Below are 15,711 nucleotides of genomic sequence, written 5' to 3'. Positions count from 1 at the left end.
ATAAACTCCATCGATACCTCGGATTAAGGCTGAGGTTTGTTGCTTTATTGTTCGTCTGGATCCAATCTGTTTAAGTTGTGACATATCTAGTACGATCTCATAGACATGAGTTTAATCTGTTGGAATTTCAACTATTTATATTTGAATATCAGTTTACTGATAAGGTTTGATTTAGTCGTACTTGAATCGGTTTGATTCCGCGGTATACATTTGTGACATATTTGCCTTATAAGGTAGATGTGAGCTGAGCCCACATGAATGTGCAAGCCTGGAAGGTACCAGCCAAACGTGCGATAAACCTGCCACTACAGCACATGAAACGTGGCCCAACACGCCTCTTCAGCCTAACACGCCTTTGCGGCTTTACTAAAAGGAGAAATTTTCGTCAAGGAGTCCCCTCTATTTTTAAATTATTATTACTGGGATAAGACTAAAAGCCTTGCCTACTCAGTGCCTTGTTGGAAATTATCATCCAACTAGGCATAATTCTCCCAGAAACAACCTATTCTTCTTCTTCTTGCAAGAAAGATAAGCTCAAGACAACCATCTCTATAAGTGGTCTCTCTCTCTCTCTCTCTCTCTCTCTCTCTCTCTCTGTATAGTTGTAAAGTAGCAATTGAACTCAGGTACGTTTGTTCATACACATTGTTAATTCCAGAGGGAATTTGTTTTTTTCTGCAGTCTGATTTATGTTATTAACCTGTTGGTTGCATCAGGAAATAATTATGATGCCTTTTCCTTTTCCCTATTATACGTCTTTATTGATTGTGATGCTTGAGTGGAAATGATGGTTGATGGTGGGCTCATTTTCCAGATTCTTGTATTTGTATTAACTCAGAATCTTCAAAATTCATAACAATCCAAACACTTTTGGACATTGGTCCCTGTCAGAAAATGGTTTCAATTTTTTTTTCCCTTTTTCATTTTAATAAAATCTGAACCTCATTGTACATAATCAAATGACATGCAAACTCTATTTTTAGTTTTCATTTTTCTGTTTAACCTTTTACCACAAACTATGAAAGCAATCATTTTGATTGAACGACATTAATAATAAGCATGATCATTTCGCTTTCTCTTCTTATTCGTCTTAATTTATAGTCGTATTTACCTTTTTAAAAGAGAATGAAATATTTTATTGCAGAGATACGTTAGGAAAAAAGACTAACAAAAATTTATTATTTAACTATATTAACAATATATTTTTAATCTATATAAAAATCAAATTATGCATATTTTTATGAATGAAATATTTTATTTTGTTTTGAATTAAATTATATCAGTTCAATATAAGAACATGCTTATAACGGCACTTTCCTTATTATTATTCAATGCTGACTGTGCTTATCAATGATTTCTTCGTCCACAACATTTCTTTAAAGTGCCCAACTTCAAATTGGCTATGGCTTTCCTCTATCACCAGTGCGTGTATTACAGTGTCAAAACCTATGGCTAAGGTTCTTGGACAATATAAATAATTTTTAGCTGGTTGTTAGGTTAATCAATCGTCAACGTTTCCATAATCAAATATATTTTAATTGGTGCGAAAAGGTGAAGAAATATCGGCCTTTTATACCCACCATATTTTAAAGAAAATATAGAAAGTTATTTAAAAAATTGCTATCTTTGTTGGGAAAAAGGCCAGAATAGAGAAAAAAACAACTAAAAAATGAAAGCTTTTTAACTTCCTTTATCACTGTCAGTTCCGGAGGATTCCACTATTTCTGGTACAGGTTTTTCTTGTGATTCCTCTCTTTAACTTTATATGGGTCTGTCTTTCATTTTGTTTGCATGACACTGCATTTCAAGGACCAAGTGGACAATCTTGCTTGTGTACACACTCACATACACATGTTTGTGCATGTCCATATGGGTTTCAGTGGTTAGGTTGGCTGTGTGGATTCCTGTTCAAGAATCAATTAATAAAATTGCTCGAGTTCCATCAGTAGACAACATGTTTCTTTGGATATTAAAGAATTAGATGTATAACTCTAAGAAATATATATAAGATATTTGTTATACATATTTTAGTGATAAGTTAGATCTCTCCCTTGGATTCCTTCTGAGAACATATTTGAAAAAGAAGACTTTTACAACAAGCTTAAAGAAGACTGCTGATTCTTTGAGCTATAAAAATCTGGATTTTGGACAAAGATGGAATAGTTAGCTGGTGTGTTTAAGTTTACTTGGATTAGCCTTTTGTTTATTTTCTTCTAATAACGCTTTTCTTTTGGAGATTCTTGGGCGACTTTTGCTTAATTAGGTGGGTTCAATAATTTAAGTAATCTGAAAATTGTTTAGTTTTTTCTCTTTTAAAGTACTTAAATCTTGTTTCTACACAATATAGTCTAAACATGGTTTTTGTTGTCTTAATTTCTTTTTGCGTTTACGCTAATAATTCTGTTGGTTTTTGTTTATAATTTCGTGGTTTCTGTTTGGAGTCTGAGGTTATAGCTTTAGTAATCTGTTTTAGTTTCTTGTTTCTTGCAGAATACAAGGAAGTGGACAAGCAGAGAAGAAAAAGGCTCCCAAGGGTATGACCATGCCTCTCTGTCTCACACGCTCATACGCTAATTCTGGACTTGGCTGAGCTGAAAATTTCTTGAATTTCCTTAAGACTAGTTCAAGATGGGTTAAACTGTAATTAGTGAGACAATTGAAAGCCCTTTGCTTTTGACCAGAGCAATTCACCAACTATGTGACGCGGACAAGTCATACTTGAATTGAGGGTCAACATATATGGATTTATTGGTTTTTTTTTTTTTTTAATCAAATTCTAGTTAGATCAAAACAATTGTGATTTTATGAATTTTGCGGTTATTTTTATCTTCCAAATTCTCACCATAGAGATTGGACTCCACTTCTTAAAACTTTCTTGCCTGTTGTAAACATCAATCTATCTAGGGCAATTAATTTCAAGTAATGATTTCACATTTTGTAAATGCATTTCAATTGAAGACATGGAATTTGGAGTAATTTCCATTTTTATGGTGGATTGCTTTCAGTGAAAATGGTAACAAGAACAGTCGATCTCCGCTCTGACACTGTCACTAAACCAACCGAAGCGATGAGAGCAGCTATGGCAAACGCTGAGGTTGATGATGATGTTCTGGGAGATGACCCAAACGCCTTACGATTACAGACCGAAATGGCCAGAATCATGGGCAAGGAAGCAGCTCTATTTGTTCCATCAGGCACTATGGGTAACCTTATTAGTGTGCTTGTGCATTGTGACATTAGAGGAAGTGAAGTCATTCTTGGACACGATTCTCATATCCACATATATGAGAATGGAGGCATTTCAACACTCGGTGGTGTGCATCCAAGGACAGTGAAGAATAACAAGGATGGAACAATGGATATCGATTTAATTGAAGCTGCCATCAGAGATCCGAAATGGCAGCTTGTGTATCCAACTACTAGGCTTATCTGTTTGGAAAATTCACATGCCAAGTACGTACCATTTCATCATAAAATTATTTGTAGTTTGTGATGAATGATTGAATAATTTAATGATTCTGTTGTTTGATTATTTTTGTTGTTTCCTTTTCAATTTACCCAGAAAAAAGTTTATTCTGTAACTTTTCACGTCCATTATGTCTTATGATTTTTTTTTTTTTTTTTTTTTTTAAATCAAAGCAGCTGTGGTGGTAGATGCCTATCTGTAGAATATACAGATAAAGTTGGTGAATTAGCTAAAAAGTACGGTTTGAAGCTTCACATAGATGGGGCTCGCATTTTCAATGCAGCAGCTGTGAGTAGAAAAATAAAATTCTCCTTTCAACTATGTGTTAATTTCTGCACATATGGAGATCTGCCTGCAAGAGATTTCATCTAGAACTGCCTTTTGAGCTTATTAACTGGTCTATTTTTCATGTTAATTTGCTGAGCTGCTTTTTCTTTTTCTTTTTTTTTTTAAAAAAAGAACTTTTAAAGTATTAAAGATGTGTTTGACCGATTCTTTCAGTATCTAATCTGAAAACTTTGTCTTCAGGCACTTAAAGTTCCTGTACATAGGCTTGTTCAAGCTGCTGATTCAGTTTCGGTATGATACAAATGTTGATCTTTTTCAATCATGTCATTTCTTTATCTAATTTTTTAAATGAATAATATTGTTTTACTCAGTATGTTATATCATATTTTATGTATCTCCTCAAAATTTAATTCAGGTATGCCTATCAAAAGGTTTAGGTGCACCAGTTGGAACCGTTATCGTTGGTTCAAAAAGCTTTATCGCTAAGGTATTAACTGAAATTTGCTTTGAGGTCAAAGGCCAGCTTTTTTCTTTTACTCTCTTTGCCAAGAATAGCCTAAAAACAATTATTTATTTGCTGTTTCAGTCTAGAATCCTAAGGAAAACATTAGGAGGTGGGATGAGGCAGGTTGGTATGCTTTGTGCTGCTGGTTTAGTTGCTGTACAAGAGAATGTCGGAAAGCTCGAGGACGATCACAAGAAAGCCAAGACAATAGCAGGTTAACATCTAAATGCTCGATTTTATATTCCCTTCCCTTGTTTTGCAAATGATTACTCTAATTTGTAAATTCTTGGAATTTTTTTTTTCTAGAGGGACTGCATCAGTTTAAGGAACTAAGAGTGGATGCTGCTGCAGTAGAAACCAATATCGTACGTATCTATTGCAATGCTTATAATTTCTGTTGCAGCTCTTTTACTTCAGAATTGAAATTTAATCTGACGAAAGAGTAACCAATTTAACATTTGCTTTCAACAGTTTGTTTTTTGTTCAGTATATGAAATATGAACCAACATGTGATTGGCATAATTCGGTTATGTTAAAGGTTTCAGTAAAAGACTTTGAACAAAGTAAAATACTTACTCTTTCCTTCTGTTGTGTTTGATCAGATATATGTGGATGTAGTAGAGAGCTCAAAATTTACAGCAGAAAAACTATGTAAGAGCTTGGAACAACATGGTGTACTTGTGATGCTAGAGGGTCCATTCAGGTCAGTTTCAGCCTCATTCTTACTAGATTCATGAGATCTTAATTTCTACCATCTTGCATATGATATACAGTAGCATAACTGAAAGTTACCGGAATCATTAATCTTCAATATGCCAATAGCACTGAGGTTCAACACATATCATCGATCAGCTAATTTTCTAATACATGCATGACAGTAAGCTAATGAGTCTCTATCTTTGGTCAGCTTTCGGATTGTTCTTCACCATCAAATTTCAGCAAGTGATGTGCAGTACACTTTGTCGTGCTTTCAGGTAATCAATGTCACCTTCATCTCCATCTTTAAAAGCTTGCTTGATTCTGAAAATTGCAGCTCATATTTTTTGCTGACTTGAAATTGCAGCAAATATTGACAGGGGTGCAAGCTGAAAATGGCAACTAGAGGAAGAAAATTCTGTCATAATAAGCTCATTTTCATTTGTTAAGTAAAATTGTTGAAGAAATAAACTGCCTTCAGCAATCCTCCCATGTGGATTACTTACTTGTGTGTAAAATAATAGTCTAAAAGAATTCTATCTTCTCATTGTCAACATAAAACCCATCTGAGAAAATATGATCAATGGGATAGAGATCTATCTATTTTCAAATTAATTTCTTGTGGGTTCTATTGAAATGAAAATGGAGAAATCTAATAGCATGGAATCGTGTGAAATTGCAAACTATAATATTTGTTTAAAAAAATAAATAAATAAATAAATAAATAAATAATGTGTGCATGGGTTCTGGTGAGCCTTTATAGAGCTGAAATTAAAACTTCCACAAGTAAAATGAATAGGCCAGCCCTATTATCTAATGGGCCTTGTTTGGGCTTTGTGTTGTAAAATTGATATGGCCCTCTTTCTCTTCAATATGCAAATACCATGCAATGAAGTTCAATATTCTAAAGATTATCAAGGGGAAAACAAGAGAGAGAATAGAATTTCCCATTACAGCACATTGGGACAAAATTTTTAATAGCATAATTAGGGTTGGCTTTTTCTCCCTTCCAAGGAAAGATTTTATACTTGAGGGAAAGAACAAATAAAATTTATTCGAATTGAATTAGATGTTATTACATTTTCAACTCGTGATCTTAGAAAGATAAAATTTTCAAATGGAAAAAAAGAAAATTATCATTTCTTTTTCATTTTTCTTTTTCTCTGCTTCTTGCATATGTCCAACATACATATAGTTGCATTTATCCTTAGAGAGTAATTGGCAAGTTTATTTAAGGTAAAATGCTTTGAGTGCTTACTACATGTGGAGTTGTTTGAGTAATACTAAATATATGTTTGTACATTTGAAACTTAAGCTTGAAGATTTTAAGAAATGGAAACATTTTTGTTTTAGTTGCTAAGTATGAACAAAAGACATAGCATATGAAGTTAGGTATGGTTTTTATTCTCATATGTGTCTTCTTGAATGAGATGGGGCCTAATAAATAATTCAAATTAGGCTAAGGAATTGCCTTGAAGGTTCCCAATTTTTGTTGCTTTTGATTATCTTTTATTCAAACATTGAAACATAATTCTGAATTGCTAAACATTCGCTATTTATTTTAAAAAACATAATGTGTTGATGGATTAAAATCTATTATATATCCTTTACTAATTAAATATAAAATACATGGTATAATTAATTTGGTCATTTGGCTTAATAGCTGAATACCTATTTTTCGCAATGGAGTAAAAAAAAATTTACCATTTTTCTCTTTTTAAAATATTTCTTTTTCTTTTTTTCTTTTTTTGTCTTGTCGAGAAAAAAAAAAGGAGGGAACATGATATTAGTAATTTACTAAAGGAAAAGTATGATTCAATATACAAGAATGGACAGAAATTTGTTGCTTCTATATGTAAATATTGTGGGTTTTGAGTTATGAATTATCATCTCTCTTGCCATTGTTGTGTAGTTCTTTTGCTTTCTTTTTGGGTACTTTTTTGGACATATTTGTTCCCCAATCTTTGACCAAACCAATATGTTTTTTTTTAAATTTTATGAAATTTCTATACATATTTGATTCACAAACTATAATAATAAAACATATATATAGTTGTACAACCTTTTCATGCCTTCAATTTCTTGGTGAGACATTGTGAGTTTTAGTTTACCCTAATTGGCAGTAGCAGACCAATTCCTTGGTACCAACAGCTAAGTCTAGCTTTTAGATCCCAAATGCAGGGATAGTGTTTTTGTTGCTCCAAATGGAAATATTCAGACTTGCCTTTTTTCTACCATTTTCACTTATCTATTCTAGGCAGGCACCTACTTTATTTTATATGTAAGTAATGATCATATCCAATGAGGTTTTGAAATTTACAATCACATGATGCAAACCCCACCCTAATTAATACGATCTATTGAATTTTTTTCTCCTCTAAAATATATTAGATATGATGTTTTTAACCTCTTTTCACTTTTACAGACTTGTTGTCTTTTACTGGGTGGTGAATCTTTTTCTGGGCTGTGGCAGTGGGCCCTTTAATGTTCCTTTTACTATCAATCCACTAATTGACAAAGTAAAAAAGTTATTGTATTATTTGCTGTATAAGAAACTATTGATATTGAATTATTGACCAATCAAAAGAAAAAAGAAATAAATTGATGATCAATCTTATTTTTAAATTTATAACATTAACAGATGTAGATGTGTGACCTTTTATTGATTTAAAAGGTGTTATTTTCTCTTTTTTTAACAAAAAAAAAAAAAAAAAAAAATCAAGAATTAAGTACTTACTCTACTAGGAATTAAGCATCTTTTACAAATCTTTGTTTTATTTTTTGGTATATAAGAAGAGAAAACAAAAAATATAAACAAAAGTGTTAGATCATTTGAAATAAGCTATTCCAGCGATATCATGAGTTACCAAAGAATAACATTAGTTGATGGACAATGATGAATCTAGAATTTTTTTTTTCGGGGTGAATACATAATTTTCTAAAAAAAAAAAAAAAAGAGGTCAAAACATAAATAAATTGAATTTTATAAATTAGTTTAGACAATTATATATACATATTAAAAAATTTTAGGACCCCTCTTTTTACTAAATGGATCCGCCATTGTTGATGAATAATAAAAAATATAAAGTCCCATCACAATAGTAAAAATAAATTTCGCAAGTCAATAGTAAAAATTTTTAGGTTTGTAATTAAGTGAAATAAGAAGTTAAAAAATCAATTAACTTTGAAAAAAAAATTTATTTTTAATAGAAATGTTGAAAAGAATGTCAAATTATTCTGAGGGTAGCTGAACCATTTTCTTTTTCTTTTTTCTTTTTTCTTTTTTCTTTTTTCTTTTATGCTTACCTGAAGTTTAAAATTTTTTTTTGGTTATTGCATTTATATTATTTACCTGAGGATGGCTGCAAGAGGGGGAACAATTGCTTAAAAAATCTGGTATAACTAGAATCATTTTGTTCCCTGCAAATGGAACAAGCAGAAACCACCCAGTTTTTTACATTTTTCCCTTTTTCAGCAAAATGGAGGTTTACTGTAATTAGGAAATATCGAAATTGATTAATTAATCCCATATTCTTAAATTTGCAGGGATGTCTGTGAACGTTCTTTTGGCCATCCCTCTTGGAAGCCATGAAACCTTATTGGTAGGAAATCTGTTTCTTGCTCTTACCCAAAGTAGAAGGTCATAGCCTTATATTTGTAGGCCTCCTTTTCGAAGAACATGACTCTGTCTTCCTCGCTTGATACGTGCATTCAAAGCGACAGGATGTATAATTATCCTTTTTTTTTTTTTTCCTTTAAAGATATAATAATGACACCATATCTATCTGCAAATGATGTTTTTTACTGTTCTGTATTAAAATGTTTACCTGTATCCTTCACATTCTTTTATGGATATGGATATACTTGGTGAAGTGATTGGTCTAGGTTCGTCAATGAGTCAATACCTAACCTTGTCCAAGATTGAAATGAGACCACCCTTATAAATATTTCTAATTAATTAGATTCTTTTTTCTCTCCTCTCAAAGATCTATGATTGTAACTTCTTAATTAAAATGCTTTGTCCACATTTATAAAGAAGGACATGCAATTCATACTTATTTTGATTAGAATCTTAAAAACATATTTGTAATTCTATCTTTTTTAATTTATAAAATTATTATATTTGATAACAATTGGAAAATAATTTGTAAAAGTTTTGAAATTTTCTCTTTTAGTGTGTATTCTTTAATTAAATAATATGTATTTATATAAAATACTAACAATCTCACTGTAATTGAGTACACGAGAATCACTTATCTACATGGAGTATATGTATTCAAAAATTTTAATAATAGCAATTACAATAAATGAGAATATGGGTTTTTATAAAATAAATAAATAACAATCAAACTATTATGAATATATAAAAACTATTTGGTGTAATGTAGGGTAACTATATATATTCCCATTTCACCTTGTGGTTCCCCAAATGTACAGTCTTGTCTTAAACTGGTGTTGCAGAGTAATAATCTTTAGTTGCTGCAATTTTATCTGTACATGGACGAGAATCAATTAGTGGTAAAAACAAATAATTCCAAATTGAAAAAAATAAAAGAAAATAAAAGAAGCAAAGAAAAACACTTTATGAAGACACATCATCTTTACGCATTCTTGTCGACATACCCACTGGAAGAAAGGGGAAAAAAAAAAAGGAAGAAAAGAAAGCAACTTGCATTATTTCTATTTCCCTATGCCCAGTCTCCTATTTTCATTTGCAAATTATTTACATTTCATCTAATAAAATTTAGAAATTATATGTGTGTGTATATATATATATATATATATATATATATATATATATATATATATATCGTTTTAGCATGATATAGAGATCAAATAAAAAATTTATGCACGTGTTCTAACGCTTGAATCATTAGGGTAAATTAATATTTATCCCCATTCAACCATCTGGTAATTATTCAAAATAAGTTTAATTAAGTGAAAGGATGAATAGAAGATATAAAAGGAAGGTGTAGAGGAGTTTGGAAGTGAATTGAAGAAGCAATTGCTAAGAAGGTTCGTGGAGAAATGAAAGTAGAGTGGCTATCAGAATTTCTAGTTTTAGAGGAAAGTGAAAGACACGCACATAAAAGGAAGGAAATAAGAGTGATGGCATATTATGTGTTGTGGCTCTTAGGTCACCATCGATTATGCTCACTGCCAAACATGTCCTATTATAGCAAAACAAAACGCTGTCTTGTCCTCTTTCAACTTATTATCTGAACCAACGAGACTATTTGACTCTCTCTCTCTCTTTCATTCACTCACTCACACTCACCCTTTTTCTAACTTTATCTACAGTGAGAACTTGAGTAGCTTGTTCTTTTCCTGGAAAGAAAATCTGATGATCTGATCTTCTCTTTAAGCATATTTCAGAAATCATCTCTCAATAACTGCAGTCTTTAAAGATTTTCTTGCAGACTGCAAAAACCCATTCTTTAATCAGAATCTTTTCTTTTTCTTCAACAAAAAAAATTAGAAATTTTCTTTCTTTTCTTTCTTTATACCCACATCAAATTCTCAACCTCCTTCTTGTCTCTCTATCTTTCTATTTTGAAGAAGCTAGCCATGCAAATTCTTCCTAGCTGATCCCTTTTTGGTTATTCTTGTGTTTTTTTTTTTTTTTTTTTTTCCAAGAAATAGGCATACCCATTTTTACAGGGGCAAAGAGGATTATTATATAGCACTGTCAAAGCTTCTTCGCTTTCTTTCATTTCAACCTCATCCTCGAAATCTCAGAAAAAAGAAAAAACGAAAAACTCTCTTCTATCCTTTTTTAGGGTTCTTTCTTGTGTCACCTTCCAAACAAGAACGACGGACGAGCAGTTGCAGGTACAGTTAAAGCAGAACAGGTACCCTACAAAAGAACTACAAATCTTTCATTAAGATCTTGATAAAGACGGAAGGAAAAACCCTAATTTACATGGATTTAGCTTCGTCTTCAACGAATCCAAATTTTTCAAGCCCGATAATGGGTGGTCAGATCACCACCACCACTGCCACGACAAATTCCACCGGCTCCGCCACAGCAACAACCACCACATCGCCATCTTCAACTCCAAGTCGTTATGAAAACCAGAAACGCAGAGACTGGAACACTTTTTGCCAGTACTTAAGGAATCATAGGCCTCCTCTTTCACTTCCTGTGTGTAGTGGCGCTCATGTTCTTGAATTTCTTCGATATCTTGATCAATTTGGTAAAACTAAAGTTCATAATCAAACTTGTCCATTTTTTGGTCTTCCCAATCCACCAGCACCTTGTCCTTGCCCTCTCCGGCAAGCATGGGGGAGCCTCGACGCTCTCATCGGACGGCTCAGAGCTGCCTATGAAGAACATGGAGGGAGACCTGAAGGAAACCCATTTGGTGCAAGAGCTGTAAGGATTTATCTAAGAGAAGTTAGGGATTTTCAAGCTAAAGCAAGAGGTGTTAGTTATGAGAAGAAGCGAAAAAGGCCTAAACCCAAACCCACCTCAACAGCACCACCGCCAGCACCGCCGCATGATTCAAGTGCAGGCTAATGGAAGAATCATATATGGGTATTTTTTTTTTTCTTCGGCTGCTCTCTTTTTAAGTTATTATTTATATTTCATAAAGAAAATGGTTATATAATGAACTTTGCTTTGCTTTGCTTTCTAAGAACATATGTTTGGATTTGTGGGTACCATTGGAACTGCTCTTTAAGGGACAGTGCCTTCCAATGAGGTTGGCTAGTAACCAAGTTACTAAGTAATAAGTATTGGTAGTAATAGTAGTACATCATGATAGTAGATTTATATATTAGTAGATGCTAAATTAAATGGATTTGTACTTGAATATATATATATATATATATATATATATATATATATATATATATATATATTATCTAAGTATTTGTATATATATATATATGCTCTTATTAGTCTCTAACTAGCATTTGCTGTTTCAGTTTCTTCTCTGAATAGAATTGGACATGTTTTTTTATTTCTGTGCAAAAACTAAAAAACAGAAATCAATCAATTGAGTTCTTGTGTATATATATATATTTATATCTACTGTATATAAATATTACACAAACAGTAATTTAAATAAAATATTCTAACAGTGAATTGTATAGAGCATCAGTTAAGTTAGTATGCCTGAAAATAATCGATTTGCATCAGAAACATCACAAGTAACAGACAATATTATATAAGTATAGATTGCAGAGTTGCATATAATTTATCTTCATTTGTAAAGAATTAACCTAGAAAATGAAATATTCCCAATGGTGGGAGTTCACGAGCCTCTGAAGAGTGAATTGATCAGTTAGGTATCCATTTAAAGAAAATGGGATGGACTCTATATTGAGGCTAAAGGACAAAAATTTAGATTCAGCTTTTCTGATATTGATGCCAACTAAAAACACACGTGTTACAAAACAATTAAATACATTAAGAAATGTAGTATCGGGAATTTGTTTGCCAATTTTATAATCTACCTGGACCGACAATGCCATTAAATTACTTTGATTGTTTGGCTAATGTTGGATTGTCCTAATGGGATTATATTATATTTGTGTTTTAGGCTCATACCCTTGAAGGGTACTACTTAATATTCTTTGAAAAAAATATGAAAGAGATAGATGCTCTAATAATTTGGTTACATGGCAGTCATTTCTTCTTGATAGTAAGTAAATTAATTTAGCAAATTGCATGTGTTAGCGCCACAAACTATACTACAGGATCAGTGATCACACAGAAAGAAATCATGCTCATTAAGATGAAGATCCTCCATTAAAGAAGGATTTGGCAGCAGTCAAAGTGGCCGGATCGGCCATGGTTGGCTGGAAAAACCAGCCACATCAGGAGAATTAAGTTGGAGGTGACCAACGCTAACCAATTTAATGGATTTCTTTATGGCATTTAGATACAATCAAATTTAGGGTTTCTTTTATCTTTCTTGTTTTCCTTAATTTTTAGGTTGCGTAGGCTTAGTTGAAGCTTAATTTTAATTTTCCTTTAGTTAAAAATAAAGCTTAATCATTTAATTATAAGTTGATTGCTAGAGGATTAACATTATGATTAATAACCATATCTTTGTTTCCTTTGCTATGAAAATATTGTTGTTACATATACCTTCTCTTCTTGATTTTTGTTTGAATCTCTCTCTCTCTCTCTCTCTCTCTCTCTCTCCATTTCTTTCTGCAATTTGTGTGTGAAGTTGTTGAGATAGATTTATGGATATATATTTTTCATCTTCCTTATTTTGCTCTTTCCCTTCTGTGGCTCCCTTTAGTTTGATTTTTGACAGTGAGTATATATATGTATGAATTAAAATTAAGTAAGAGATGGGGAGACATGTCTCATAAATGTTTTTATTATGTTATTTTGTGAGAAATCTAGGGTTTTACAATAACATATATATCTTTATTTGTATTTCTTCTTGGAATTTCTCCATCATTACAATTATTATAGGAGTCTTATAAAGTTGCACATACATATATCTATATTATGTGACATGACAGCTTAACATATATATATTCGCGGAAAAATACTTATATGGAAGGACAACCACAAACCTAAAACGAGATTGATCTCTTGGAGAGTTCATGCAACGTTCCTGTGTGTTTGTTTTTTGTCTGTGGATATATGGTTTCCTTTTACTTCTTTTGTGTTATATTTTCCATTGCAAACTTTTAAAAAACCTCCATTTTTTTGAAAATTTTCTAATTCAACGGTTGAATTTATAAGGATAAATTTTGCTTAATTAGATACATTATTTCGTGGATTTTTTTTAACCTACATACTGAATTGGATAATTTTAATTACCATTTTCGACTCTCAATTCCATCCTAGCTCTCTTGATTATATTATTTTTCATTTTGTTGATTTTATTATTAAAAATCTCGATACGTCTTTCAAGTTGTCTTCTTCTTTTTTCAAATCTAATTGTGGGGAAGAAATTCTAATATTGTTGAGATTGGAATTCTAGCTAATGTTCCATGCTCACTCTCTTATGGTCTTGTCTGTATGGTATAGTCCTCTTACCTTGACCATTTTTCACCAAATTTCCAAATCTCTCTCAATATTAATAAAATCTTTATTTCTAAAAAAAAATTATAATTTTATTAATACTTTAGTCTATTTATCTAAAATAGTCTATTTTAATTGTCATAGTTGAGAAAATGCAAAATTGGTCTCATATAAATTAATATACGAGAGTCTCTATTTTTTAAAATTAACTATGAGATTCGTAATTTATGATTTCATTAATATTTTAATCTTTCTATTTTGAATGGAATGATCAAAATATTAAAAGAATAATAATTTAGGGATTTTATAAGTTTTAAAAATAAATTTTGTTCATTTGACTATAATTTGAGGATCAATTTATAGAAAGTAAGAATAAATTCATTTAGGTCTAATCAAAGTTAATATATATATATATATATATATATATATATATATATATATATATATATATATATATATATATATATATATATATATATATATATATATATGACTACAATTGTAATATATATGTATATATTAGTTTTTTTAGTCATAAAATGATTATTGATATTAAGAATTGAAAAACGAAAAATGTGATCAATGCTAGAACTAGATCTCATATTATGGATATTTCTCTCAACAACTTTATTTAACAATACTGTAGAAAACTTACATATCTGCTTCAATAGGGTGATCAGGATTAAGGTGAAGGAGGGGTAAATAAAATAAGGACGGGTAAATAATTTTTATACTTTACTTTAAAAGAACTGAGTCAGAAAACTGTAATGATATAAAATAATGGTAAATCTTACTTTTCCTTATCCTTCAAACCTCAATTTTCCTTATACCTTAACTTAAAAGGGTGTAATAAAAGAGATAAAGATTTAAATTAATTTATATATATTATCTTTTTTAAACTAATTTCATTAATTTATCTCATCCTAAACATGAAGTTTTTATTGTTGTAACCCTCCTACTTCTCATTTAAACAATTATCTATTTTTTATATATTAAATTAAGTGATATTATGGTTTATAACATATATGAATTCTTATACGGGATTAAGACACATGTAAAAAGTAATTACAAATTTCGAAATGAGATTAGCTTGTAAGGAAAAATATGTTGTAGGAAACAAAAAAAATAACAAAAACTAATAGCTAAGATAAGAAATAATAATAACAATAAATAACTCACTTAGAATTTAGAACGAACAAAAAGTGTTTTCATATAATAATTTAATTTTAGATACATATATATATGATAAAGAAAAGACGACAAGGCCTTTTAAGGAGAGGGATATTGACCTTATTGCGTTTTAAAAAATAAAAATAAAAATAAAAACTAAATAATAAGAGAAAATTAAGGATGAAAAATTCTTTGTTAATTTTTTTTTTTATTTTCAATCAACGTCCTCTTATCGTTTTTGAATATGAAACAAATTTTAGTACGGTATTTATAATTGTTTTTTTTCCTATAATTTTTTTTTTATAAATTAAATTCTTAACTTTATAAAAATCATTTATTGAACTCAAATGTATCTTATCACTTGAGTTATTTTTTATGGATTTAAATAATTATATAGGAAAATTTGAAAATTATTTGTCTTTTTAAGAATTAGAACAAGTCGAAGCATATGTAATAATTTTTTTTTAAGAATAAGTTGAAGTACAATAAAATTAAACTTTATGAAATAGAAATAATTAAATTCCTTTTTCTTTCTATTTGCTTAAAGAAAAATTGTCAATTGTGAAAAAATTTTCTTTTTATTCTTCTTTC

General features: G+C 30.5%; 2 protein-coding genes across 6 annotated transcripts; both read left to right on the top strand.

The window, feature by feature from the left end:
* The first annotated feature begins 475 nt into the window (after positions 1 to 475).
* LOC105647738 (putative low-specificity L-threonine aldolase 2) lies at positions 476 to 5,570 on the top strand. 5 transcript variants are annotated; one of them, XM_012233937.4, is made up of 11 exons: positions 476 to 626; positions 2,491 to 2,534; positions 3,006 to 3,453; positions 3,643 to 3,754; positions 3,995 to 4,045; positions 4,170 to 4,241; positions 4,341 to 4,473; positions 4,566 to 4,624; positions 4,862 to 4,962; positions 5,167 to 5,233; positions 5,323 to 5,570. In XM_012233937.4, exons 3-11 carry the CDS (start codon positions 3,011 to 3,013, stop codon positions 5,359 to 5,361), a joined length of 1,077 nt encoding a protein of 358 aa, XP_012089327.1. In that variant the 5' UTR covers positions 476 to 626; positions 2,491 to 2,534; positions 3,006 to 3,010; the 3' UTR covers positions 5,362 to 5,570. The 5 variants fall into 5 exon arrangements, with proteins under 5 accessions (XP_012089327.1, XP_012089324.1, XP_012089326.1 ...); XM_012233934.4 differs by lacking the exon at positions 476 to 626 and adding an exon at positions 1,575 to 1,727; XM_012233936.4 differs by lacking the exon at positions 476 to 626 and adding an exon at positions 1,789 to 2,170.
* Positions 5,571 to 10,159: 4,589 nt separating this feature from the next.
* LOC105647739 (protein LIGHT-DEPENDENT SHORT HYPOCOTYLS 1) lies at positions 10,160 to 11,758 on the top strand. The gene has a single exon (XM_012233939.4). It carries the CDS (start codon positions 10,879 to 10,881, stop codon positions 11,473 to 11,475), a length of 597 nt encoding a protein of 198 aa, XP_012089329.1. The 5' UTR covers positions 10,160 to 10,878; the 3' UTR covers positions 11,476 to 11,758.
* Positions 11,759 to 15,711: the final 3,953 nt, after the last annotated feature.

The sequence above is a fragment of the Jatropha curcas genome, chromosome 2 (assembly GCF_041381405.1).
Source record: "Jatropha curcas cultivar XTBG-Jc1 chromosome 2, XTBG_Jcur_1.0, whole genome shotgun sequence".
NCBI classification, from domain to species: Eukaryota; Viridiplantae; Streptophyta; class Magnoliopsida; order Malpighiales; family Euphorbiaceae; genus Jatropha; species Jatropha curcas.
This window is presented reverse-complemented; position numbering and strand designations above follow the sequence as displayed.